The sequence below is a fragment of the Sus scrofa genome, chromosome 18 (genome assembly GCF_054392235.1).
Source record: "Sus scrofa isolate SSC_HxYL_T2T_F1_AM1 chromosome 18, Sscrofa_HxYL_maternal_Yorkshire_Landrace_v2.0, whole genome shotgun sequence".
NCBI lineage: Eukaryota > Metazoa > Chordata > Mammalia > Artiodactyla > Suidae > Sus > Sus scrofa.
In genome coordinates, this window is record NC_139400.1 from 10,547,217 (window position 1) to 10,571,638 (window position 24,422).

At 50.7% G+C, this 24,422-nt stretch overlaps 1 protein-coding gene across 11 annotated transcripts in view; it reads right to left on the bottom strand.

Annotated features, from left to right (window-relative positions):
• UBE3C (ubiquitin protein ligase E3C) overlaps positions 1–24,422 on the bottom strand; it is a 112,230-nt gene that overhangs the window by 65,523 nt on the left and 22,285 nt on the right. For 5 of the 11 annotated variants that reach the window (XM_021079034.2, XM_021079032.2, XM_085005031.1 and 2 more), the window contains exons 3-10: positions 22,978–23,052; positions 22,403–22,549; positions 18,760–18,875; positions 11,583–11,740; positions 8,678–8,831; positions 7,761–7,981; positions 7,177–7,331; positions 4,379–4,566 (exon numbers count right to left, since the gene is read on the bottom strand). In XM_021079034.2, coding sequence (XP_020934693.2) covers positions 4,379–4,566; positions 7,177–7,331; positions 7,761–7,981; positions 8,678–8,831; positions 11,583–11,740; positions 18,760–18,875; positions 22,403–22,549; positions 22,978–23,052 — 1,214 coding nt within the window. Of the gene's footprint in view, positions 1–4,378; positions 4,567–7,176; positions 7,332–7,760; positions 7,982–8,677; positions 8,832–11,582; positions 11,741–18,759; positions 22,194–22,402; positions 22,550–22,977; positions 23,053–24,422 lie in introns of all 11 variants that reach the window. The other 6 variants (XM_085005033.1, XM_085005034.1, XM_085005036.1 and 3 more) reach the window with 4 other exon arrangements.

Genomic DNA, 24,422 nt, shown 5'->3' on the forward strand with positions numbered 1-24,422 from the left:
ACAGTTCCCTTTCCCCTGACAATTAATTTGAAGATGAACAGATTCCAACCTCTACTCACCCATCTACTGCGGTTTCAATTAAAACGGGAGAAGGCAGCACTCTGGACCTTTGACGCCTGCCCTGATAGTCGCTCCCCTTACAGTTCTTACAGAAAACTTCTGTAAAACCTCAGAACAGCCTGTGATGCTTTTTCCAAGTTTACTTACTTGTACTCCTGTGACTTGTCATTCTCAAATGTTTCTGAGAAGGTTCAAAACTCACTACAAATTAAGTCCTAAACTTGATTAAAGCTGGCCTACTTTATTCACCTGATGTCTCTTAATAGGAACTACTGCCAGTTCCGTTTATAATCTACATGATCTCAAAACAGATCGTAATAAAGCCATTGTGTTGAATGAAATGTTAAAATCTCCATTTTCTGACCTTTATAGCAGAATGCAAATTATAACAAGAACCAATAGCTGTGTGTGCCTACTGTTTACACCAAAAGTATCACTGATAATAAAAGCAAGCATGAAGTCATTGGCAAAAAAACCAAATCTGTTTCTCTACAGGTGCATCCTCAGTATTTTTCCTGCACTGAAGTCATCTGCACAGTCATTCTATCTCAAATCATTAAAGATATGCATTTACAAACCAAGAGCTAAAGGAGTATCCACCATCACTTCCCGGGCACACGACTTGTCTAAATCACAATGATTAATAACACAACACACCGCTAACCTGGCTTGTTTTACTGGTTTTCGGTAGAAAAATCAGGCATGTGATACAATAAAATGATTCTGATGGCTTATGATCTGACGCACGTATAAGAAAACTACAGGTAAACTGGAACACCAACCTTTCTGATCCCTAAAACACTACCGCGAAAACTCCATTTCAGGAGTTCCCGGCATGGCCCAGTGGAAATAAATCTGACTAGCATCCATGAGGACACAGGTTCGATCCCTGGCCTTGCTCACTGGGTTAAGGATCCAGTGTTGCCATGAGCTGTGGTGTAGGTCGCAGATGCGGCTCGGATCTGGTGTTGCTGTGGCTGTGGTGCAGGCCGGCAGCTGTAGCTCCGACTAGACCCCTAGCCTGGGAACCTCCAATATGCCATGGGTGCGGTCCAAAAAAGACAAAAAATTCCATTTCAAAGTTTTTAGATACTAAAGCAACAAAAGAGCCAAGCCCCAAAGAACATGCTCATCTATCCACCTTAAGTATAAACCCAAACTCCTGCAATCAGTCGTCTAAAAGGAAGTACCCACCGTAAAATGAAAATTTCACCGGCAGCTGTAATTACAGCGAAAGCTCGGGACACCAACCCAGGAGACTTCTGAAGGACGACCACCTCCGCACGACTCTAACAGCCAAGAACGGCAGACGCCTTCTGGTTCTGGGCAGACACCAGCCCCGGGAAAAGCAGAGGCATGAAACGCCCTGGGGCATAAAAACCAGCCCAGTGGGATCAAGGAAGTGCAAGCGGCACGGTTGGTTGGGGCAGGACGTCTTTTACGGCTAGAAACAGGCTAGAGAGGGGACAAGTGACAAAAACTCGGTGATGAGGAAGGGACACGCTACACATCAGTAAGTTAAGGCGTGTGAACTTTCTTCTGAACCGGAAGGGTTCCTGGGTAGATGTCTAAGCAAAAGAATGAAACACTGAGGGTTGTATCTTTGACAATTCAGTGTGGCAACACATGACCCAGAGGATGCAGGAGTCACCTATCGTGCTGACGAATGCAGACGGGGAACGGCGGAGAAAGGCAGGACTCCCAGCCTGGATTTTCGGGCCGCGCCGTCCAACAGAACCTTCTGTGGTGATGGAAACGTCCGAGCAGTGCCGTCCACATGGCAGCTGCCGGCCACCCGGGATGACTGAGCACCTGCAGTGTGGCTGGGATGACCGAGGAAGTGGGTGGGTACTTCACTCTAATTAAGGGGAAGCAGCCACAGGGCACTGCCACCCCAGCGTGACCTCCCCCAGGTTTTGGGGAACGATGCTGAGCTCCATCAGTGCGCAAGGAGCAGGAGGTCAAGCGGCCGAGTGGGAGCCTGGAGCTCTAGAAAGCAGGGCGGCTGCCTGAATGGAAGCACCCACGGGGATAAAGAAGGAGGCAGCTGAACAGGAGAAAGCAGTCGAAGGGTCAGGAGACACTGCAGCAGCCACGGAGGGCACTGAGAGGGCAGGCCCAGGAGGAGGAGCAGGGAACAGGCTGCCCAGCTCCGAGCAGAACGATCAGAGGGGCTCGGGAGCTGGGGGGAGGCCTCCGCACAGCAGCGGGGGTGCCAGAGCCAGGCCGCAGCAGCACAACTCCGCTCAGTTAAACACTGGGCCACTGCCCGCTGATTCTAGGCTGGCCGGGGTACAGCTGGAGCGCTTGGCAGCAGGCTGTCCTCAGCCATCTCCTCAAATGCCCCGCCGTCTAGGTTTCCTTCTCTCGGTTGCCATTTTTTCCCCGCTCACCATAAACCAGTTCATGTTCATTTGTATTTAAAATGAGTGAATAGGTTTTCTTAAAGAAAAATGAATTTTAAATTCAAAAATGTGTACAGGTTTCTAAATTTTCTCATAAGAGGAGCCGGCGGTTCATTTATTACTTAATATGTAAAATTAATGTGGCCCAGATTCACTCCCTGGTCCGGCAACATCTGCATGCTGCAGTTGCCACAAAAAAAAAAAAAAAAAAAAAAAAAATCACACGACCCCAAACTCAAACCCACATTTAAAAGCACATGAGCCAAGCCCACGCTCTCCTCCTCCCTCAGCACCAGCAAAACCAGACACACGAGTGATCACTCCTACCAATTTCCTACGAGCGCTGACGATACAAAACACGGTCTTACTCTTGCCACCTTTAGAGACACAAAGGGATTTTCATTCGCACTGCTCTACGGCTTCCTTTTATCCCTTAAGCCTGTATCTTGGATGAAGGTCCCTTGTGGTGCAGCGGCTTTAGGATCCGGCGTTGCCGCACCTGTGGCACGGGTGTGACCCCAAGCCAGGAACTTCCACATGCTGAGGTGTGGCTGACCCCCCCTGCCCCCTATACAGCTTAGAAATCTTTCCATGTCAATGCAGAAGGGGCTTCCAAATTCCTCTATGCCTCCTGACAATCAACGTTCAAGGGAGACGAAAGCTGCAACCCCAACCCTGAAGAGAAGAGGGCCCGGCGTGGGCGCGCGCCTGGGCCCGCGAGCGGCTCATCATCTCGAAGCACCTTACAAAAGCCCAAGCAGCTCCAAGCTGCAGCAGTTAAAAGAAGCCGATTCACTCTTTCATGAGCTATGAAAGACATTCTAAGTACTCAAAGCCTAATATATTTAAACCATAAATAAAATTCCTGGAGTACTTTCTTAGAGGAAACAGGTGCTGTGCTCATAAAAGCGAGGCTCCATATAAAGCTCCTTTACCGTGAAACACCTTCTGGAAGCGGCTCGCAAGGAAATCTAGACCAGGGCACTGATGCATTAAACTCAGTCACTACCGCCCAAAGCAACGGACTTTGTGCCCCAACAAAGCGAGTGGCCCCGCTGAGCCGCCAGAGCCTCAGAACTCACATCCTGCTCCGATGCAATCAGCCCACAGAGAGCTAATCACCTCACCTCAGGGCCGCAGGGACATCTGACTTCCTCCTCAGTCATAAACACCCCTGAGCTCAGGCGCCAATTAGCTGCTGCATTAGCATTTACTTTCCGAGGCTTGTGGCCAGCGTGGTCCCCGCTTACAGTTCATTTCAAAGAATGCGCTCCTAGCGAAAGCAGCAGCTCTTTTCCTGTTACCAGACAGCGTCGCTAAAAAGCGACGGGGACCCCTGAGGCTCCCACCTGAGGGTCCCACCAGTCCTGTGCTGAGACAGGACCGACTTCCCGGTGGGACCACCACGTGCGGCCCCACTGCGCTCCAACACTGTTCTGTGTGGTTTTCAAGGCGCTGCTCGACTATCACCCAAAACGGGAGGGGGGAGAAAATACCTGAAGGTCACCGACACATTCCTCGGCCACACTTGAAACGGTGACATTTCCTTTTGTCCTTCGAGGTTACGAAAAACAAATGGTTTTCAAGAACCAGACTACACTGTCAAGGGCCATCTGGCAGAAAGAGAGCAACGAAAAAACCCTAAAAAGATACGTGGGACATTCGTTCCATCACCCAGGCACTTGGCGGACTGCTTTCTAAAGGGGTGGCCAGGACCCAGCTCCCCGCGTCCCAGAAACAGACGACAACGAGCTCTTTGGCTGCGAACACGGTACAGGCCGGGAAAGGGCCAGACCGTCGGGCCGGGTTTGGAAACAAAGAAGCGCAAAGCCACAAACGCTCCTGTTCCACGGCCCCGGCGGACCGGGGCCCCGTGAGGGGCACGGCTGAGCAGGGCCCGGGCGGAGACTCGCCTGGCTTTGGGCACCATGACCCGGTGCTGCACCATCAGCGTGTGGCAGACGGCCGCCATCAGCGTGAAGGCCTCCTCGCTGGCCGAATCCCTCCAGACCAGGTTGAGCAGGGTGTTGGTCTGCTGCTTGGTATCCAGCTTTTTCAGGCACTCCTCGGTGATGTACGGGACGGAGAGTCGGCCGCCCTCCTAAAGCACAGCAGGCAGAGGAGGCGAGGTTAGCCACGTGCCAGGACAATCTGGCTCCGCACGACAAAGACAGAGAGGCTCTAATTTTCCTTTGGGTGAAAAGAGGACAAGAAGCCTCATCTAAAAAGCATCCACGGAGTTCCTGTCGTGGCGCAGTGGAAACGAATCCAACTAGGAACCATGAGGTTGCGGGTTCGATTCCTGGCCTTGCTCAGTGGGTTAAGGATCCGGCGTTGCTATGAGCTGTGGTGTAGGTCGCAGACATGGCTCAGATCCCGCGTTATTGTGGCCCTGGTGTAGGCCGGCGGCTACAGCCGTAATTTGACCCCTAGCCTGGGAACCTCCATAGGCCGCGGGAGCGGCCCAAGAAATAGCAAAAAGACAAAAAAAATAAATAAATAAAAATTAAAAAAAAAATAAAAAGCATCCACCTCACAAGGAGCAAGTCGCTATCTCTGCAAAGACATCCGTGACAGTCACGTGAAATCCTGAGACGCACAGTCATTACCCACAGCAGGTACCAATTCTGCCCAGCACGTGACACCACAACGGTGACTGCTCCGTTGGCCTCCTGATGTGACAAGATTCTCAGTCCTTACAAGTTAGGAAAAGTTCATTTCCTACTTTTTAGACTGCACTGCACTAATCACACGTGTGAAAATGTAACATCATCTGATAAACTTCCATTTTACATTATCTGAGACATTATGGTTTAAGAAAAACAGATGAAAGAATTTTTTGAAAATATTTGTTATTTCACATCCTAACTTCTCCAGAAGATCTGATTCACTGATCTCATCCGCGCTAACGCTCTACGCAGTCTACCTCGGGATGAGAACCGAAGACGTATACCTTCTTCGTACAGGTGTGCAGAGACGTGCACATAGAAAAATGTGGCTATACACGACACTGAGCCCTGCTGACTGGACTGTCATAACCTGGATGAATGTAATTTATGGAATTTATAATATCTACCAAATACAAGAGAGACATACATATATCTTCACCCGAATACAAACTATACCGCGTCCACAGAGTTCCCACTGCAGCTCAGCGGAAATGAATCCAACTGGTAGCCATGAGGATGCGGGTTCGATCCCTGGCCTCACTCAGTGGGTTAAAGATCCGGCATTGCTGCGAGCCGTGGCGTAGGTCAGACACGGTTCGGATCCGGCACTGCTGCGGCTGTGGTGTGGGCCTGCAACTGCAGCTCCGACTGGACCTCTGGCCTGGGAGCTTCCATATGCTGCACCAGCAGCCCTAAAAAATAATAAAATAAAACAACACATCACACTGTGTACAGATACACCTTGTAGATGCTGAGGGTTTGGTTCCAGATCACAATAAAGCACCTATCAAAATAAAGCAAGTCTCGCCAATTTCTTGGTTTTCTAGTGCATGTGAAAGTTATGTTTACTCTCAGCATGGTGTGGCTCATGCGCAGTGTTGCCATGGCTGTAGTGTCGACCACAGCTGCAGCCTCATAACAACAAAAACCATACTAGGGAGTTCCCGTTGTAGTTCAGTGGTAACAAACCCAACTAGTATCCATGAGGTTGTGAGTTCGATCCCTGGCCTTGCTCAGTGGGTTAAAGATCCGGCACTGCCATGACCTGTGGAGTAGGTCGCAGATGTGGCTCGGATCTGGCATTGCTGGGGCTGTGGTGTAGGCCGACAGCTGCAGCTCCGACTGGACCCCGAGCCTGGGAACCTCCACACGCCGCCCCACCCTGCACAGCTCGAGCCACACACGAGTGTGTTCCTCACGGGACTAGACTTGGCATTAATCAAGCGAAATTTCGTAACCAACGAAAAAGTACTTAAAACTCAGGACAGCCATTCCTCAAGCCACCTCAATTGTGTGAATAAGAGAAAAAGTCAGTGGCAAAGCATCACCTCTGTAAGACAGACAACGTGTGCGCATGTGACCTAAAGCTCTTTGCTCCTTGAAAATACCAAGCAAACAACGCTAGGTAAGAAATGGGAGAAGGGGACGTGGAGCTAACACGGGATAATGCGGTTACAATTAATTTTTAAGGAAACCATAGTATTTATCATCTTGAAAACTGACAGAAGATTTTACAAGGTGTTCAGAAGACAGGGTAAGAAGAAATGCACTTTTTTTATTTTAGGGGCTGGGGGGAGGAAAGACTAATGGATACAGGGTTTCTTTGTGACGTGATGAAAATGTTCTAAAATTAGATAGTGGTGATGATTGCACAGTTATGCTAAGATACTGAAAAATCACTGCATTGTATGTCATTTTAAAAGGGTGAATTTGGGGAGTTCCCACTGTGACTCAGCACTAACAAACCCGACTGATATCCATGAGGATATGGGTTCGATCCCTGTCCTCACTCAGCAGGTTAAGGATCCGGCGTTGCGATGAGCTGCGGTGTAGGTCGCAGACGCGGGTGGGATCTGCCGTTGCTGTGGCTGTGGCGTAGGCTTAGGCGTAGGTTCCTAGCCGGGAGCCTCCATATGCTGTGGGTATGGCCCGAAAAAGCAAACAAACAACCAAACCAGGAAGGACACAAAGTTAAAAGGACTTCCAACGTCAGCTGAGGGTGCCCACAGTGAATCCGAGCCCTGACACGGGCCGGAGCTTACCGGCGTGCTCGGCTGTTTGTCTGTCTCTTCACTCTCGTCTTCAGAGTCACTGGCTGAGTCCTGACAGCTTGTACCAGCAGCTGAGACGGGTAACTGGGCAAGGAAGGCCTGGAGGACTCTCAAATACACCAGCAGTCCGTCCTCAGAGAGGGTCCCTGTAAACCAAGCATCGACCACGCCGAGTGAAAGGGACCAGGACTTACAGCTACAGTGGTGCCGATTCATCTACAGATGTGCGTACTCCCACCCTCCCGAGGAGGAGCCTCAAGTCTACAACACGGACATCAGTTTAGCGTAAATGGGGACAACATCCTTGCACTTGCCAGCCCGAACCCTAACCCTAACCCCGATTCTTTTCAATCTGTGTGGACTTACACCACGCATCCACTTCAGGCCTTGTCACCGTGCCTGGAACCTTTCCCCAGGGACGCGCGCGGCCACGTCCCAGTCCCTCAGCAACTGTGCCCTTGCAAGAATGCCTCCCCAGAGGCCACCTGGACGACGACACCCACCCCGCACCCCCTCTCCTGACTTATCTGCTAACACCGCCTTGATGTGAATACAGCGCATCTTGTATTTCATACCCAGATAATTTTCACCGACAGTTAAGACAAAGTAGAAGAGCCACGGCGCTCCCGCGCTGGCCTCCGGGCCTCTCCTCTCCGCGGACACGAGGGCGTTCAGAAAGGGCTCATAAGGGAAGAGGGTCTGGGCATCGGCTAACGCGGGAATGACAAAGCGGAACACCTGCTCCGTGAAAGGCGCTGCCAAGACCTCCTTGGTGAAGGCTGTAAAGACTTGTTGCCTTAAAAAAAAAAAAAAAAGAAAAAGGAACTTTCACTAAAATCAAAACATAAAATCACTGATTAAGAGAACGGCTCATAAAACAGCCTTCTAAATCAAAGTTTAGCATTCAATGTCAACTGGACCACCCTGAACTTAAGTTTGTGTCTTTCCTACTTAAAAAAAAACTCTGTTGTGTTTTTATATCTTTTGATAGCTAATAGAAAGCGAGAATACAGTCAGGTCATCAGGATTACGAATTTAGGAGTTCCCGTCATGGCTCAGTGGTTAACGAATCCGACTAGGAACCATGGGGTTGTGGGTTCGATCCCTGGCCTCACTCAGTGGGTTAAGGATCCGGCGGTGCCGAGAGCTGTGTGGTGTAGGTCGCAGACGCAGCTCGGATCCCGCATGGCTGTGGCTGTGGTGTAGGCTGGTGGCTGCAGCTCCGACTGAACCCCTGGCCTGGGAACCTCCATGTACCACATGTGCGGCCCTAGAAAAGACAAAAAGACCAAAAAAAAAAAAAAAGAATTACATGAATTTACAGTAGGGTGCAGGCCAGACAGAAAAAGGACATCTTTCTCTAAAATGAGTTACACCAATATACCAAGATTTGACTTTCAAGTCAGTGTTTAAAAGAGCATCCTACGTCAACGTTACCGTTAGATACACATCTTGTGAAATTTCAAAATCAGTAAATTGATTCCATTCTCACCTTGCACCTTCTGGACAGGAGTTGTAAGTAAAGTGCAATGGTTTTAAAACATTCTCTAGCAAAATTTTTGCTATAGGAACTCGAGATATATCAGAATACTCAATACTTGATGGAAGCTTGCTGTTAATTAACAAATAGAGAGATCTATAATACCCTAAAAGAAAAGAAAAACAGATTTATAATTTGGTACCTCTTCTTATAACAAGGGAAAAAAAACTTGTCAGTTTTTAAATGCTTTTTATAAATTTCTACAGGTCCTAATTCAAGTTAATACTTCAACTCTTTACGAAACACGTTAAGCACCCGTGTCACCTTAAATGCTGCATAAACTCCAAGTATCCATTACTCTGTATCAATGATCACCAACTACAGTCAATCACCTGTCCTCCACGCATCTGGAAGCCAATCCAAGATATAAGTATTCTGATGATATACTATACGTATAGTATCATCACAAGTACCCAGTCAGTGTTCAAGTCTCCAATTGTTTCATGTTATAAATTTCATTTAAGGAGTTGCCTTTGCGGCTCAGTGACAACAAACCCGACCAGGAACCATGAGGATGTGGGTTCGATCTCTGGCCTTACTCAGTGGTTAAGGATCCAGTGTTGCTGTGAGCTGTGGTGTAGGTTGCAGGCGCAGCTCGGATCTGGCATTGCTGTGGCTGTGGCGTAGGCCGGCGGCTGCAGCTCCAATTTGAGCCCTAGCCCGGGAACCTCCATGTGCCACGAGTGCAGCCCTAAAAAAACCCCAAGATCAAAAATAAATAAATAAATAATAATAGCCTTATTTCTAAAACATAAATAAATAAATAAATTTTATTTACCTAGTTTGCTTGAACCAGGATCCAAGCAAGGCCCATACAATGTGAGTTTTAAAAATCTGTCTCTTGCGCACCCTCCAAGTAATTAAGTAGTGTGTCGTTTTTAAAACACTACTGTGTTGAACTCACAGCCTTCACCACCTGGGATGCCCTCTGCTCCACCGCGGCTGCGGTCCTCAGCGACACTCAGCTGTCCTGACCGGCCCACGGGGCGAACCCACGTGAGCACCTCCGCTTCCCGAGGGGCCAGGACTCCCGGCCCCGCCCCCACCGCCCATCAGGACCTGCAGCCCCCCTCTCCTGTGGGAACCTCGAACCCCTTAAAGGAAAGGTTCTCTCTGAAGACCCCAACGTGGGCACCGAGGAATGCACGCTCTGGAAGCAGAAACAACTTGCACGGCCTTTCTGCATTGCCGATGGCCTGAGGGTGTGGCCAAAACCCCGGCTATCACCTGCGCATCAGGTCAGGCGACCTTTTCGAAACATTTGCCCCTTTCTTGAACGGTATCAGGATGGCCTTCAGGTGGCGCTCGTAGGCATCTCATTACTGTCCGCACACATCAAAAGACACACTTCATCCTGGAAAAGAGTCCTCCAGGCTCTGCAGCTGAGCTTCGGTAACTAAACAAATCTCTGCATGCCATCACTACATGCTTTGTGAACGCCCAACTCTAACCTCACACACTGACTACCAGTGAACCTCTGCAAGAAAGTGCGGAAGCTCTTTTGCCACAAAACTGAAAAGCCATACATACCCCCCAAGTTCTTCAATACATCAAGCAAAATTTTTTTAAGAATCACACCATTAATATATTAACATCAATATATGTGTGTACAGATTACCTTCACAGCATGAAAGGAATATTAGGTTCGGTTGCAATCGTTAAAAAGCTTCATGTTAAGTCACAGCACAGTGTACAAGAACAAGAACCAATTGATAAACAGAATGCTGAAATGTTACAGGTGACTAACATCGGGGAGTAATTTATCAAAACGGATGAAAAATGGCTGGAAGCAGGCAGCACTTTCTACGTAAGATCCTGAACATTTCCTAGTTGCAGACACATTTCAAAATAATGCCTATTTCGTAGGTGTCTTCTTTACACTTTCAAACAAAAAAAAAGTAAAAACCCTCATCCAGTGCTTAGCATTAAGTCACCACATATAATACATCAATTAATATAGCAGACAATTTATAATTACCATTAATTTGTTTTTTAAAAGAGCAAATTCCACAAATTTCAATTTACTTTTAATTAGCTCAGTAGTTTCTCTAATTTTTCAACAAACTGAGTAGGGCTTCTCCAATTTTTTTTTTTCCCCTTTTAAGGGCTGCACACGTGGCACATGGAAGGTCCCAAGCTAGCGAAGGAATTGGAGCTGCAGCTGCCAGCCCACACCACAGCCCCAGCGACACGGGATCCAAGCCACATCTGCAACCTACACTGCAGCTCATGGCAGTGCCGGATCCTTAACCCACTGAAGAGGAGCCAGGGATGGAACCCACATCCTTATGGATACTAGTCAATTCTTAACCTGCTGAGCCACAAAGGGAACTCCCAGGTACATATATATGTATGTCTGGGTCCCTTTGCTGTACAGCAGAACACTGTAAATCAACTGTAATAAGAAAAAATAAAAATCTTAAAAACAAAATAAATTAACTAAGCCAAGGAGCTCCCGCTGTGGCTCAGCAGTAAGGAACTTCTGCTGGGGGTACCATGTCCAGGTCACGCAGTCCTTTAAGAAGGGTGCCACCGAGGCAGCAGGAGAGTCAGCTAAACTGCGCCCTCGCTCTCCTCTAGGGGCCAAGGCCCGCTACTGCTGGGCCTGTGGCGTCACTGCGCCCACCCAGTCTGGCGCGGCGCTCAGGGCAGGCCCGGATCCTGGTGAGAGCACCAGCACAGCTCCTGGACGCAGACGTGAACTTGCTTTGCTTGAGAGCAACAGGACAGGTTAGGCAAAGCTAAACACGTTCCGGGGTGTTCAGGGCGCGTGAGACGAGGAGAGCTGTGGCACAGCACGTCCTCAGGGGGCTCCCGGCCGCGGCCCCGTCCCACAGGGAGGCCGACCCAGACTTACCATTCTGAATCATGTAGTGCAAAATCTGTTCAACGACTGACACCACATAGCTAGCATCTCGCAAAACAGGCAGGTAAGTATTCTCGGAGGAGAACACCTCCAGCATTCTCATTGGAAGTGCAACATTCAAACTGTCATCGTTACAGCTCTGCAGTAACCTGGAAAAAGCAAAAAGAAGAGCACCTGCACTCACTAGGCGGAAGAGGTCACCAAGCGTTTCCTCCAAGCAGCCTCTTCACCGCGCTAAGCGTCTAGCCATTGCGCTTTAACACCGCAAAAATTCTGCAAAGAGACAGGCCGCAAGGACAATAATCGAAGGGCGTGCCATTCACTCTTTGCTCCGGACTCCTTATTCCGTGTCAAACACAGCGCTGGCACTGGGTTTCCAGAGGTGAAAAATGCACAACCACAGAGGGTGAGAGAGACAAGAACTAAAGACCACACTGCAGTGAGAGGCACGTGATCCACGGGGTGCTGCCTAATTCACCTAAGCGACATCGAATGCCACCCAGATAACGAGCTCCTTAAAAGTGTCTTATTCTCGCCTTCCCTTCAACAACGCCTTCAGGACTTCCCGTGCCCACAACCCAACACCCCCTAAGGAGAACAGTTAATAATATACATCTGGCCCTACGTGACCTAGTATTTTGACGAGAGACTCCCTTCTCACTCTGAGACTTACAGAAAAGAAGGCTTAGCGTCCCAAACTTAAGCGTCGTTTAAAAAGAAAGAACATCTGGAGTTCCCGTCGTGGCGCAGTGGTTAACGAATCCGACTAGGAACCATGAGGTTGCGGGTTCGATCCCTGACCTCGCTCAGTGGGTGAAGGATCCGGCGTTGCCGTGAGCTGTGGTGTAGGTTGCAGACCCAGCTCGGATCCCGCGTTGCTGTGGCTCTGGCGTAGGCCGGTGGCTACAGCTCCGATTCAACCCCTAGCCTGGGAACCTCCATATGCCGCGGGAGCGGCCCAAGAAATAACAGCAACAACAAAAAGACAAAAAAAAAAAAAAAAAAAAAAAAAAAAAGAAAGAAAGAACATCTTTTCTTAAAACCAATTCTATGGAGACACGATGCACAGGCAGCAATCTGCACTCATCCAAGGCAGGCGACCCAGCGAGCTCTGACGCCACATACCACACAGCAAGGGAGACGCCAGACCGGCCCCTCGCTCCCAGTTTCCGCTCACGCCCCCCAGTCTCCCAGGCCCCCAGCCCAGTTTTCCATCGAGAGACGAGCTTGCATTTTCTTCCGTTCCACACGCAAGGAGTCCTTCAGTTTGCACACTGAGATCTAGATTCTCCACGCAGCCTCTTTCTGAGAGTCACCCGACGTGTTCAGAACGTGCTCCTTTCACGGCTGGCAGTGCCCAAGCAGGGAGATAAACGTCGCCACCATTTCTGGGCTCTTCCTGCTGTGCATAAGCTGTGCGGACACTCAAGGACAGCCCTGAACGGAGCTGCTTCCTTCCTCTGCTAAGTTCCGAGGTGAGGAACCCTTGGGGAGTGTGGAAGCTACAGGGTTCAGGTTGGCAGGAACCCGTCCGTGTGCGGGGCAGCCTCTGAGAGCCCCGACTCCACGGCCAACACTCTCAAGTGGGAGCTCTTCCGCTGGCTGTCCAACCGTACCCGACTATGATCCGAGCCTGCACTTCCATCATCACGAAGAGGCTGAGTAGCACCGCAAGTGCTTGCTGGGCAGTCACACGTCTCCACTTCTACGCACCCACTCTGTGCCACGGGCTGCTCGTTTCCTGAAGACCTGAGTGCACTGCCCTTGCCTGTCCCCAGGCCAACGGCGCCCTGCCTCCCCCTGGCCAGGCCGAGCCCAGCACCCCTGCTCCTGCACCGCCCCGTGTTGCCCCGCCCCAGATCCTCGACAAGCACGTTATTAACTTTCTCAAGTTCACCTCTAGTTCCCGCTGCCCTCGCCAACTCCTAACCCCCGTCTCTGCTCCCTCCCTGTAAATGATCAGTTACTCTTAAACATGAGCCACCTGGGCCTTCCCCCATCACTGTTCTCATCAAGATGACCCGTGGTATTACTGGTTGGAAAACTCTCAGATTGAGAAATAGGCAAAAAAATCAATCAATCAATCAATCAATCAGTCATGGGCCGTCCAGCTCACTCACTGCAGTACCCGTCCTGCCTTCGCCCCAGCTGCTCTGCACCTCTGCAGGGAGCCCGTTCCCCGGTGGAAAACCCACAGCAATGCACATGGTTGCCACAGAGGACTATACAAATGATTCCTGTTCCTGGCAATGCAAACAGCTTCTGTCAGAGAGAGAATATAAATTCCCTAAGGCAAATTCTCATCTGAATCAGCTGTAACATCTCACTGGTTCCCTCATGAATTAACCAGTCAAATAAAATCACTGAAACACATTCGTGCAGGAGTCCTGATTGCACCTTTTCTAGAAAATAAGAAAATAATACTGAGCGTCGCCAACGCCGTGACCAATTCTCCGACTTCATCTATGCTAACTCCCCACCCCTTGAGGCCAGAGCCTGGACCCCTCCCTCTTCTGCACAGCACCCTAATGGGGGGGGGCGCACCCACCCAGGCACCAGCCTGATTCTCTCACTACACAAGTCACTTCACCTCACCCATGCTTATGCTTCCTAGGGTTTAAAACTACTTCATCCTTCTAAACGCTCAAACCCAAAGCTGGTCCGCATCCCTGACTTTAGTATCTGAAACCCGACATCCAGACTGTCAGTAAATCCTGTGGACTCTACCAGAACCCACCAACTGCATGTTCCTCCCACTGCCATCACCAAGGCCCAAACACCATCCCTTCTGGGCTGGACCCCTGCGGACTCTCAGGGACCCCTGTCTCTGCAGCACAAGAGCGAGAGCAGTTCCAGAAAATTATAAATTGCAGATGTAGGGCAGCAGGAGCCACTCGAGATGAAAAGGATTAGGAAACATCCAAGGTAATGTGTACACAATCCTTTTTTTACAAAAGAAGAAAGAGAAAAAGAGCTACAAAACATATTTTGGAAACATGAACGACAGAGCCATTTCGGCGCGTGAGGGTGGCCCTTGCTGGGAGTGTCAGGCCAGAATGCCGGGCCACCCGCGTGTGGGTTAACGCTACTCTCCGCCACTTTCACAGACGCAGCAATAAAACCAAAGCATTTTGTGACTGGAATGTCACTACGTTGCTGTAAAAGGATCCAGCAAAACCCGAACAGTGGTCAACAATGTTAAAAACCGTTGACTCCAGACGGCAGGCAAGGACCTCTTACGGGCTGCTTGTCTACACTTCAGTTTGAAAATTTTACAATAAAAACACTGTGAGAGTCGCCGAAGAAAGAAAATTCAGGCCATGTCACTCTTTGCTCAAAGCTCTCCTCTGGCTTCCCTCCTCTCTCAGCATGGAAGCCGAAGTCCTACAGAAAGAGCCTTCCAGATTCCGGGATCTGCCCTGCAGGCCCCCGCCCCCTCCAAGGCACCTCCTCAGGGTCGCCCTCCCGCCAGCCCACCGCCCCCCAGACCTCACTCCCCGCTTTCCTCCTGTGATCTCCCCAACGCCTGTCATCATTTAACCTTTCTCTCTATCACAGCAAGGCATCTCCAGCTTACGTGTTGATTCTCCATCTCCCAGAAGAGTCCTAGAAGAGCAGGACCCCGGCACAGCCATGCGCAGTGACGAGAGGTGAGCCAAGCACTCGGGAGGAACCCCAGAAACGCGTTTAAACAGCAAAGAACTGATGAGCCAATACGCATGCTGGCCTAAGACGAGGTGCAAGGAATGTCCATCCTTGTTAGCTTTTTAAAAAATTACCTTTAGGAGTTCCCGTCATGGCGCAGTGGTTAACGAATCCGACTAGGAACCATGAGGTTGCGGGTTCGATCCCTGGCCTCGCTCAGTGGGTTAACGATCCGGCGTTGCCGTGAGCTGTGGTGTAGGTTGCAGACGTGGCTCGGATCCAGCGTTGCTGTGTCTCTGGCATAGGCTGGTGACTACAGCTCCGATTCGACCCCTAGCCCGGGAACTTCCATATGCCGTGGGAGCGGCCCAAAGACATAGCAAAAAAACAATAAATAAATAAATAAATAAACTAAAGGTTCTCAAACGTTATAAAAAAAATTACCTTTATTTTCAAAATCAATTTACTTAAGTTGACAAATAGCTGTTTTTTTTTCTTTTTGTTTTGTCTTTTCAGGGCTGTACCTGAGGCATAGGGAGGTTCCCAGGCGAGGGGTCGAATCAGAGCTGCAGCTGCCGGCCTACATCACAGCCACAGCCACACTAGATCCGAGCTGCATGTGCAACCTACACCACAGCGCATGGCCATGGGGATCCCGGATCCTTAACCCACTCATCAAGGCCAGGGATCGAACCCACATCCTCATGGACACCAGTCAGATTCACTTCCACTGAGCCACAACGGGAACTCCACTCTGCAGCTGGCTTCAATGTTGGCACAGAATAACAATGACACAGAAAGTGCGCACTTGAAGAAAAGCTGTGCTAAAGGCCAACAACAATCCCTGTACCCTGAGGTCCCAGGAGCCCACGCAGATGCCTTGAGGGTCCAAGGAAAGGAGATGACCTGAAAGACGGCAGCGATCACCCAGGGGAGAACCGAAGTACTGGCCTGGCAGGACTGGTCTCGGCCACTATGCCCACCTTAGAAGGATGCTGAAAGTCCGATCCGGCAACTTGCATCAGGCCGCGAGGCTGGCAAGACACGCAGCGTGAGACCAGGCCTGGTGACCTCGACTGCAATACTGCACTGTGGGACCAGGGTCCCACCCACACTCCAGCTAGGTGGCATCGCTGTCCCTGTCCCGTTAGTTCATGTATCTTACACACCCCGGGGTACGTCCGCTGTGTCACGTGACACCGCCTCCCTAGCTTTGAAACGTCACCGTGAATTCCCAGGGAGCCTAAAAGAGCAGCAGCAAGCACACACCCCTTCTGCCGTCACTTGCCAAAGCACCTACAATCCAACGTCCTGCACGGGGCAGGTACCATCATCACACGCTTGAACCAGCTTCCGTGGAGAGAAGAGCCCCACCCAGGCCTCCCAGAGGAGGCGGCTGCGCCCCCACCCTGAGGGCCCAGAAAGCAAAGATGCTCCAGAAGACTCGGGGCTCTGTCCCCTCGTACTAAAAAGGCACGACTGAGGCCAAAGGGAAAAGGAGGCAGGACCTCTTCACAAAACACCAACGAACAAACACCGAAGGACGGAGAATTAGGAAAAGTGGTATTTCCTAAACCATGGCTCTCACAGCTGGTTTAGGCGGAGACGATGGTGCGTGAAAACCACGGGGTGAAAGGTGGGATTCGGATGACAGTCGGCAACGTCCCCCTACAGGAGAGCGGAGGCCCCGTCTTCTCTTGGCCCCACTAAGAAGGGAGAGGCCTCGGGATGCGCCCGCACACACCTGCTCTGAAGCACTCTCCGTAGACGTGCTGGGACTGAATCAAGTTGGGCCCGACGTCAGGGGCTCCCACGGGGTGGTCGAGGGGGCACCTCCCGCGCCCGGCGGAGGAGGGCAAGGGCACTGCGACGGGCCCGACGACACACTGGACCACGCCGCACAGAACCACAGCGCACGGGTCGGCCCAAAACATCCACAGGACACCGCTGAAAAACCTTCCTCTAGACCTGACGTCCAATTCACAGGAAGCAGAGGAGACAGAGGAAGAGGTGAAACAAACGGACGCCAGGGTCATCAAAACAAGCACGAAAGGTACTTCTGAGCTAAGAGATGAGATGTGAATATGGGGTGCGTATGTCCCTCCGTCTGGGAGGATTCCTCTCAGTTTTCTGAGGTGGGAGGACAGCATGACAGCGGGCAGAGAGTGCGCTGTGCCCAGGGCCTGGTGGTGACCTGGGTGAGGTGCCACGATGTCTGACGTGCTTCAGAAGAACCATGCGCTCTACCCGTGCAGAGGGGGACATGATGGCGCACGATGGTAACTGCTGAAGAGTGAGCGGAGGAGGGCACGAGGCATTCTCTCGACTTTTCTGGTGTAGAAATTTTCCAAAACCCAGAGTCGGCAGGAAGAAGGAGAAAGTACACTTTGAGTCATCATCTATTAAAATTACCTGCCAGGAGCTCCTGCTGTGGCGCAGTGGGTTAAGAACCTGACCGCAGCGGCTCCGGGCGCCGCAGAGTTACGGGTTCATTCCCTGGCCCTGCAAAGCGGGTTAAGGGATCCGGCGTTGCTGCAGCTACAGCACAGGTCACTGCTGTGGCTCGGCTTCAGCTCCTGGCCCAGGAACCTCCAGAGGCCGTGGGTGTGGCCATAAAGAAATAACTTGCTAAATGAATACCTTCCAACGTACCTCAAGTGTCCACAAGCTACAACCCGTGGACCACACCAGCCACAGACCGTGTGGCTCCTGAGGGAAGAGCGCCCCTTCCAGCTCTAGAGGCCGTACGAGAAAGCAAAGTGCACGTAAGAGCGAGCACAGCAGCCACAGCCCCAAGACACCCGCCACCTGGGCGTTTAAAGCAAAGGTTTGCAGACTCCTGCTCTGGAGGAGAAAGCCTTCGCTGTGTTTTCCAAAGTACGGTTTTCTCAGGAAAGAAAAGGGCTGTCAAAGACGAGATCTGGGGGTCTGCGACCTTGCAGAGCCTCTCTTCATAAAGGCTCTCACGACGGCCCAGCTCAGTGTTCCAGAGGTCCGGCAGCGAGACTGTTCCGAGCGCCGTCCTAGGTAAACCTCCTACAAGCGGCTTCCAGCCAGGCCGCGGAAATTACACTAAAGGCTCGGAATCATTTGAAAGTGATGTCACATCACTCGAGTGTGCTCTTTCGTAGACCCAGTGCGGGAAAGCTGTGCAAGCGGCTGCTTTAAGTTCACCCGTCAACCCCGCGAGCCTGAGGAAAGACCGTGTTTCAGTGGAGACCCTCGGAGAACGGAAGCATCGGCCAGGGGAGGGCCTTTGCGTTGGCCGACCCCCACACCGGCAAGCAGAACACCCGATATTTCACAAGATTCCAGACCCTACTGGAAAGAAAACACCATCTGGAAGGTATTTAAGGCCACGTGTTCGACAGGGGGAATGACAGGTGTGAAAACTGTAACACAGAGAATATCCCAGTCTCAGAAAAGGACAAAGGAAAAGCCACTGTCTCAGAGGATGAGAACCCGACGGTATTCCTCTCGACAAGGGATCTCCATGCAACACGAGTGCCAACGGTGCGTTTACCTGCAACAGAGGCTCATCAGCCTCTTTATCTGAAACAAGCACGTCAGTCTCTCAGATCCATCCAGCTGCTGGACGAACAGAGAGCTGTGTTTGATTAGGTTCTGATACATCCATATCTGAAAGAGCAAAACACACAATTACAACTCTCAGCCCACAAAAAAGTTAGCTGTTTACTAATTACATAACATCCCAAATCTCCTTAATTGATAAATAGATACTTCGCATACTCAAAACACGGTAAGAAGTAAATCTTCTACGTCAGGTTTTAGTTAGCAGTTTACACACATCCAGAATTTTCCATCTTAAAACAGCGGATCAGCATTAAGCTGAACTACTAAATTTATTACCGAAAGTACTTAAAAGTTTTACACGTGAAACACAAGCAATTTACCTGCAGAATCAACAAACGCGTGACGAAAACAGACGAGCATCACAGTCCTAACCACACATCACAAAGGACCACCGTTCCTCCTCTTACCTTTCTCCGGCACCCTCTCCCTTGGGCTCCTGCTGTTCCCTAAGGCTGAGCGGTTTGGGGAGAAAAGACAATCGTCCAGCCCCGCCAGCCCCGATTAAAGGCCGGGTGTGGGCAAGGAGGTGACAGACGTGGCATCTAACTCGATGGGAGGAAGCCTATCACAGTGTTTAGGTACATGGAGCCATCAGAGTGCGCCCTTCAAATATCGAACAACCGCATTTATCAAGCCTGCCTCGAGATGGCTGCACACGGAGACACCGGTCAGAGCTGTGTCGTGGGATGGCCAGACCGCCCACTGTCCTGGACACGACGAGTGGTGGAGCTCAGCAAATGCTGAGTCAGAGTTCTGCCTGACTTGCCTCCACGAGGCCTGTCTAGAGTGAATGCACCTGCCATAAACGACTTTGAAAACGCAATCCCTAACAAGGAATTTCTCGCCATTTGTTCATGTCACGAGAACAGACGGAATCACTTAAAATGAAGATAGCCTCTTGCATGTGCCACACAACCGGTTCTTCGCCTGTCATCTTCATGGCGTTGCTCCCTTGACAGCAATGCTTCTTTGATATAAATTGTTATCAGGAGTTCAGGTTGTGGCTCAGCGGTGAACGAACCCAACTAGTATCCATGAGGACATGGGCTCGATCCCTGGCCTCGCTCCGTGGGTTGAGGATCCGGTGCTGTCATGAGCTGTGGTGTAGGTCGCAGACGAGGCTCAGACCCTGCACGGCTGTGGCTGTGGTGTAAACTGGCGGCTACTGCTCCGATTGGACCCCTCGCCTGGGAACCTCCGTATGCCACGGGCGCGGTCCTTAAAAAAAAAAGTTATCAAAGCAACAACACGGGTGTTCTGCATGATAACGTCAAGTATGTCCTAAGCTGGGTGGGAACAACCCCGAGGGCCTCCGACGTCCGTCTGCCACACACAGGCTTTCTTCGTGACGTAGTGGGAGCTACAGGTCCACATGTGCTCAGGAACCAGCAGGATACTAATACTTCCTGAACTATCTGACATGTTCTTTCTAAAAATCTGCAATACCCATGAACACATCGAAATAGGACGTAAGGAACTAAACATTATGAAAGTATAAAGGGCAACTGTTGAAACTCCAGGAAGGCTGCAAACACAGCCACGTCAGGTAGTGTTCGAAGCTGTCCGTGACGTTAACACGAACCTCAGAGCACTTGGTTAATTGAGGTCTAGCTCATGTACAATAGTATGCAAGTTTCAGACACAGAGCACGACGACTCGCGGGTTTTAAAGGTTCTGCTCCATTCACGGTTCCCATCAAAGGCGGCCTCTGTGCCCCGTGCTGTACAGAGGCTTGCAGTGGACCATGCGGTGATCCTGTTTTTCAGAGCCTCGACGACCAATGCACCTCTAAGTACACGAAACATCCACTTTGCTTAACTTGTTGTTGTTGTTACTTATTAAATTGAGGTGCATTTTAAAAACTGTTCCTTCTTAGACATCCTGGCTCAGGAAGTCAACCAAGGGTGTGTGTCCGTAAGACAAGGGAGTCGACCAAGAAGGCAGAAAGATGTGGAATCCGGAGAGAAGATGAGCGGCTAAGGCAGAGGAAAGCTTTTTCCCAGGATGCCAGGGGCCTGGAGAGCAACCGCTGCAAACCGGGGCAGCCGTTCCTGGGGTGCAGGGGGAAAGGGCGTCAAGGACCCAACCCTCTCAACGCAGAAAATGGCGCTGCGATGTTATTATCATCCCGAGGTGGCAGAAGACTTTATCATAAGGGCAAGATAAAAGGATGACACACTGACTGACTCCAGGATAATTTAAGAAAATCGTACACGCAAGAAAATATCATCACAGCACACTCTGTTAGCAGAGACCATATTTAGAGTCATGATAATAAAATAACAATCAAGGGAGCGGGTGAGGAAGGGACGGCCACCCGAGCTGAGTTTGGCACAGGGCGCCTTAGAAAAACTAGCTCAAGGGGCCTTATGTCTGCTCTTGAGGGGGGAATGAGGGACCCTGAAGACGGGGGCAGGAGGCTCCCCGCCGTGTGTGATTTACTGTTCTTGCATTTTTGTGTGCAAAGTGAATAAACGCTCGGGTCACTCTCGTCAGCTTAACCAGCGCTGATGACATCTAATTCTAGGCAGGCTCTTTGGGACAAGGCAGCAGCAGCGCGACTGGAGGGAGCAGCCCTGCCACGGGGACGGCGCTCTGCAGAGACAAAGCGCGACGACCCTCCCGACCCGACGCCTGTGCTCCGGGGAGAGTGGTCCAGCGGCAGGACGGCGAGCCCGGAGACGGGACAGACTGCTCCAGAAGGACAGCTGAGAAAGCGCCTGCCACCCTTACAGCCTCTCGGGATTTATGGCAAGCGCTTCCCAGGTTCCAGCCTCAGCCAACTCAGAAATGAACGCTGGGTGTCAGAGGCAAGCACGAGACAGGCAGTGACGCACACGGCTCGGCTCCGAGGGCTGCACTCACTCCACGTGAGGAGCACTCGGGGCGTGCGGCTGGAGCGAGGAAAGCTCACTTTCCACTGGAGCCCCATCTTTTCATTTAGATTTTTTACTATCGGTACGCAGAAGTTTCTAAGAATAAATATACATTTAACCTAATGATTACACATGCCTCTCTTAGCATCTCCTGGGAAACTGGACACAGTAACAAGGTCCACGTTTTAAAAGATGAGTCATCCACGTGTTTCTACCCCTAACACACTGCTGCTCATCACTGCTAACATCTCAAGCCTATGACAGTTCTAAAGTCACACAACTGTACCGTGGCTGTTTTAAGAGAGAAAGCCCAGGTTTGAGAGATTTGCACTGAGGCGCTTAGCGAGAGGGCACTACGATATTCAGGATGCACGTCACAGGCCTGAAGGCGCAGGTGTGGGCGGTTCTGCACGGAACAAGGTGCCGACTGTCCAACGGTGCGATGCGTGCGTGGGGGACAGTAGGATGCCTTGGTCGACTCTTTCTTCTATTTGATAATTTCCATAATAAAAAAGGAAAAGGCCTATTGAGAATCAGTGTCGGCTGTTAAGGGTGAAACGCATTCTCACAAAGGTGACCCAGAGGCGTGGCTGAGGAAGGCACCAAGCAGGCACACACTGGAGGGCTCTCTGACCACGCTGACTACAACGCTGGAGGACACGGGAACAAGGGCTAGTGAAAGCAGGTAACACTCACCAAACGTTTTGAGTCTTCACTCTGTCTGTAAAAAAACAGCAGCTGCCTCACCAAAAGGGTAAGGTTGGGACCGCTGGCAATGGAGAGAGCGCCACCAGCCTGGGACAAGCTCGCACAGCGATCAAACGCACTCCGCTGGGTGGAGCACTGCAAGGAGACACAAACACAGCCTCACTCGGTCGTGCGTCCACACGCTCGGTGAGTGCTCCGACCGCAGTGGTGGGAACCGACAGTTAAGGCGCCGTGACCGAGAAAACCCCGCAGGTCTGGGCCGCGAGGACAGCGGCAAGGCCCCGGCAGCCGTCCTCGGCCACTTCCTTCTGCGGGCATCCTTAGCCCTGGGTCGGCCTATGTTTGGAGTTTATTATTTAAAATCACCTAAAAACTCACCTGTTTATAAATCTTTATGAAAGCTAATCAGATGAACTGTTGGGGAACAACATTACCCAGATTAACGTTCACTAAAACAAGTACATACAAAAATACCGACAGAATGAATGCCACTTCCAAGAATCCAAGGCTATATTTAAAATGAGCTCTAATTTAATTCCCTCTGAGTTTAAAAGCAAACTTACTTGCTGCTTTCGGTCTCTATAGCCTCGAATAAATGACTGGATAATTATTGCATTTTTCAATCTTCGCCTTTCTTCCTGAATAATGTAGGGAGGAGGGAACAATGGGTCAGAATCAGTGCAAATGATATATGCGAATTAAGCCTTTAAGAAAAGGCTATACAATTCACATACCACAAAATTCACTCTCTTAAAGCATACGACTCACCCATTTCTAATACAAAGTTATGCAATCATTAGTGCGACCTAACTGGGACATTCTCCACACCCATCCCCCGGGAACCCCTGGACCCACGGGCAGCCACCCCTCCTTCTCTGCCCTCCCTCTCCCCCTCCCCCACCCCCCACCCGGAGCAACCACTCATCAACTTTCTGTCAACATGGCCTTGGTGATGCTACATATACTGCACATCCCACAGAAGGGATTCATGATGCGGCCTTCTGCGTCCGACTCTGCTCACTCGGCACGATGTTTTCGAGGTCCATCGACACTGCATCATGTACCGACACTTCACTCTCTTATGGCCGCTCCACTACACGGATGCCTCACAACCTGTTCATCCACTTATTAGGTGACTGACACCTGTGCGCCTCCCACTTCGGCCCATCAGGAAGAATACTGCTGGGACATCCGCGCAGAGGCTTTTGTGGGGACTCAGGCTTTCGTTCCTCTTGGGTGTAAATCAAGGCGCAGAGGTGGCGTCTGAGGAATGGCTGGGCTGCTTTCCAAACAGCCACACCACTTTACGACTCCATCAGCATAGTCAGACTTTTTAAAAAAGTTTTTAAGCATTAAAAAAATACAGACAACACAATACATCTATTTTAAAGGCTACTTTGTTTCCACACAGAAACCTCCAATTTTTATCAACCGGAGACGGTGTTTAGAGTTTTCAGGGACCTAGCAAAACTATGCCTTCCTCCTCATGACGACAAGCACGGCAGCTACCGCCGTGTGAGAGCCGATCCTGGGCCAGCCCTGAGATAGACACTCCCCATGCAACCATACAGCAACCTCACAGGGGAGCAGGCTCCCGACCCACAGACGAGAAATCCGAGATTCCCATAAAGATTCGGAAGGCAGACACAGGTATGACACTAGAGTCGGCACTCCGTCTTTGCACACGGCATGGTTTCACACCTTCCACGAATGCCACCTGCCAGGCCTGAAAGGCACACTCACACTCACAAAACCCTGAGGCTACAGCACCCACCACCAGGCCACAAAAGGGCACCTGCTGGGCTTGAAATGGTTACAAGGGAGCTCCCAGCTTAAATTTAGTCTGGCCATGTATTCATAAGTAAAATGATTCTAAGCACTTAATTAAAAACTCATATACCACCCCATGCGTTTTCAAAACACTTTATTTCCAGCCCTTCGGCTGCTCGCTGGGGAAGTCTCCGTGACGCTCAGCCTCCTGGAAAGGCACGGGGACAGGTCAGCCCCA